General features: G+C 33.9%; 1 protein-coding gene across 1 annotated transcript; it reads right to left on the bottom strand.

Moving 5' to 3' along the window:
* Positions 1 to 2184: 2184 nt before the first annotated feature.
* LOC113770985 (2-methylene-furan-3-one reductase-like) lies at positions 2185 to 2904 on the bottom strand. Its single transcript, XM_027315619.1, has 3 exons — positions 2860 to 2904; positions 2331 to 2596; positions 2185 to 2250 (listed from the first exon to the last, which is right to left on the bottom strand). The coding sequence occupies exons 2-3, from the start codon at positions 2532 to 2534 to the stop codon at positions 2185 to 2187; spliced, it is 270 nt and encodes an 89-aa protein (XP_027171420.1). The 5' UTR covers positions 2535 to 2596; positions 2860 to 2904.

Genomic DNA, 2904 nt, shown 5'->3' with positions numbered 1-2904 from the left:
ATCATACGTAGCCAAATTTTCTGATATCAAACTCTCTCTAGCTAGTAAATTTTGCAGGAACACTTGGAGGCTTCATCTTGTAATCATCTAGCACAAGACATAGCAGATTCTTGGAGGGCTTCACCATTACTTGGCTAAGCTTTTCTTTATCTTTCTTGTACTTGTAAACCGAGATGTTTTCCATTAATGAAGTTATGAGTTTGATTATTATATCATCAATGAGTAGCTAAATTTCTATATCTAGGGAGTAGATGAAACTTATGGCCAAGTGATATGAGTTGAATGTGATTTATACTTGTTGTATCTTGTATTAACTTGTCCACTTGTGTATGCTTGATTACTTGTTGTTGTTTGATCACCAATAGCAGGTTTATAGTTGTTATTACTCAGTGAGAAATGGTAAAAACAATGGAATAACATTAGTGGAGTTTGAGTTGTATATTCATGAAAATAGAAATACATTCAAGTGGATTAAATCTACATTTCATGCATGAACAAGAGCAATTTCAGTTTTCACCAAGAGATTAGGAAGAACCAAGCTGTTTTAGACCAATTTTATCATGAGAATGAAGTTTTGGTAATTTTGAAAATGAATCCCTGGTTAAACAAGAGTAGTAACAAGTGTTAAATTCATTTATTTGGATCATTTGTGTCATAAGTGGAATCTACATCCCTAGATTCAAGTATTTGGTGAATTTTTCTTCTTTTGTGATATTGCAATTATCTAGCTAAGGATTTTAGATAGTAAAAAGATTGTAGTCAGATTTAATTCTGAATTTTCTGCTCAAATATATTGTGAGTCTAAATAATAGAGTAAATTAGGATCTAGTAATTGTTTAAGTTGCTCCTCGTGAGATCGATCCGATACATATCCTACATTACGATTTTGGCCTGTATACTTGCAGTCAACATGTATAAATTTGGATTTAACTTGCACTTACATTAAAAAACCCGTCACAACACATGAATGGTGGCAAAACAGAAGGCTATCTATTGATATACGAATTGATCAGATTCAAAGAGAGATACATCCAGAGGCTATCACTAAAAAGGCTTTTACTCATTTGGATAGCTCCTTATGTATTTTTGCATTACAATCTGAAACATAAAGTACAACTGCAATCAATACTGTTAGCGTAAAGAAAAGGTTTTGCAAGAAAAGAAGCTTAGCAGTATCAGTTCGAACCTTTAACAGCTTGCTATGTGAGGAGGATGTAGCAAACAATAACCCTTCATTTTTTCTCTCATTCCCAACCAATGCACTTTTTGACTCAATTGAAGACAACCTAACTAAATCATTTCCAATCCTTTATAGTTTAGAGAAAAGTTCATCCATCAAAATGGAATACTAAAAACTTATAGCAGAGAGACAACAAAAATAGATATCAATGACTGGTAAAAAAAAAGAAGAAGGGGTTCTCTTATTATCGAAAGTTAGGCCAATGCTAATCATTTCCAAACATATCAATGTTTTGAAAAAAAAAACCCAACATCAAACCAATCTTTTGTATATCAAAGAGCTGTAATTGTTTGATTATCAATAGACATAACATGAAGAAATTATGAGACCTTTTTTTGCATTGAAGCCTTTATTAGTTACATCTGTAATGTCCTTTTAGCTAAGCTTATGTCTATAGAGTGATAATCTGGCACATTAACAGGTAAAAAAAATAACCCTAGTGGTAAGAAGCACATAGGTTGTGCAGCATTTGCATGACCTATATAAGAGGATCAATGAATCTTAATAAGTAATTGTTACAGAATCTATATGAACCTGCTACGCAGGGGAGGATCACTTAGTACATGAAAGCATACAATTTTTTAAACGAAACATGCAAAACCTACCTCCATTACACTGCCTTCGATATTAACTCGACATTAAAAATAGAGCTCAAAAAATGTTTACAACCTATAGTATACTTATGCAAAAGCACTAAAATTGATGTTGAACCCATAGCCAAATATTTTAACGCAAAACAGGAAATCTTTTATGACTTCCGACAAGGATGATTTACCATACATATAGATTGGAAGCGAAACAAGGTAAAAGATACTTAAAACCATGAAACTTTCCTTAAATTTCTGTAAAATCATTGTGTTTTTATGAATTTTGATGCATTACGTGGTTAAAAGAAATTACCTAAGCAACGCAAGAAAATAACCCAAAAATAATGAAATTGATGTTCACCTCAGGAAATTTCCCTTCCTCTCCAAAATAGGTACAAGAAAGACTGTAGCAGCTGCATAGACCTAGACAATGAAGAAACCCAAAATTATTTAAGGAAACTGATAAAGCTGAATGAAGAAAAAAGAAAGGCCAAAATTTTTACCTGAATGATAAAAGATCCAACTTCACCAGCACCACCCAGAACAAGAAGTGATTTACCAGCTGAAGGCCCAGCACTTTCAAGTTCCCCGTACGCTATTTCAATGGCAACAGGAAGGCTAGCTGCCTTGGCAAAACTCAAATTCTTAGGCTTCAAAGCTAGTACCTTCTCCTCCACTGTAGTGTACTCCGCCAGTGACCCACACATCCTTTTGGGTACAAAGCATGCTCATGAATGTCTCCGAATACTTCATCCCCCACCTTGAATTCCTTCACCAAAAAAATTTTGCAAAAAACAATTAGGGCAAAAGATTTTGTGAGGGTAAAAATTAGTTGTTATCTTGTACAAGAAAAAGTTGGCCAAAAATTAGTGAGGGTAAAAAACCACAAGTAAGCAAATGCCAAAAGAAGGAGATGACTCCATCCATAAATCAAATGAAACCCAAAAACACTGGACAGAAGTTTTTGGCAAAAAAATAATTAGGGCAAAAGATTTGGGGGAAAATTAAGGAGGAAAAAGATAATGGACATACCTTTTGTTGCACAGAGTTAGTGGTGAACGTGGTCCTCCGTTTAGC

This window comes from Coffea eugenioides, chromosome 5 (genome assembly GCF_003713205.1).
Source record: "Coffea eugenioides isolate CCC68of chromosome 5, Ceug_1.0, whole genome shotgun sequence".
Taxonomy (NCBI): Eukaryota; Viridiplantae; Streptophyta; class Magnoliopsida; order Gentianales; family Rubiaceae; genus Coffea; species Coffea eugenioides.
The sequence above is the reverse complement of the archived record's forward strand: the minus strand, read 5'-3'. Positions and strand labels throughout refer to the sequence as shown.

Excerpts from the sequence above, each read along its gene's own strand:
- LOC113770985 (XM_027315619.1), bottom strand. The coding sequence starts at position 2,534 with ATGTGTGGGTCACTGGCGGAGTACACTACAGTGGAGGAGAAGGTACTA. Across the intron at positions 2,251-2,330 it reads TTGGATCTTTTATCATTCAG|GTCTATGCAGCTGCTACAGT; the intron begins GTAAAAATTTTG and ends TTCATTGTCTAG.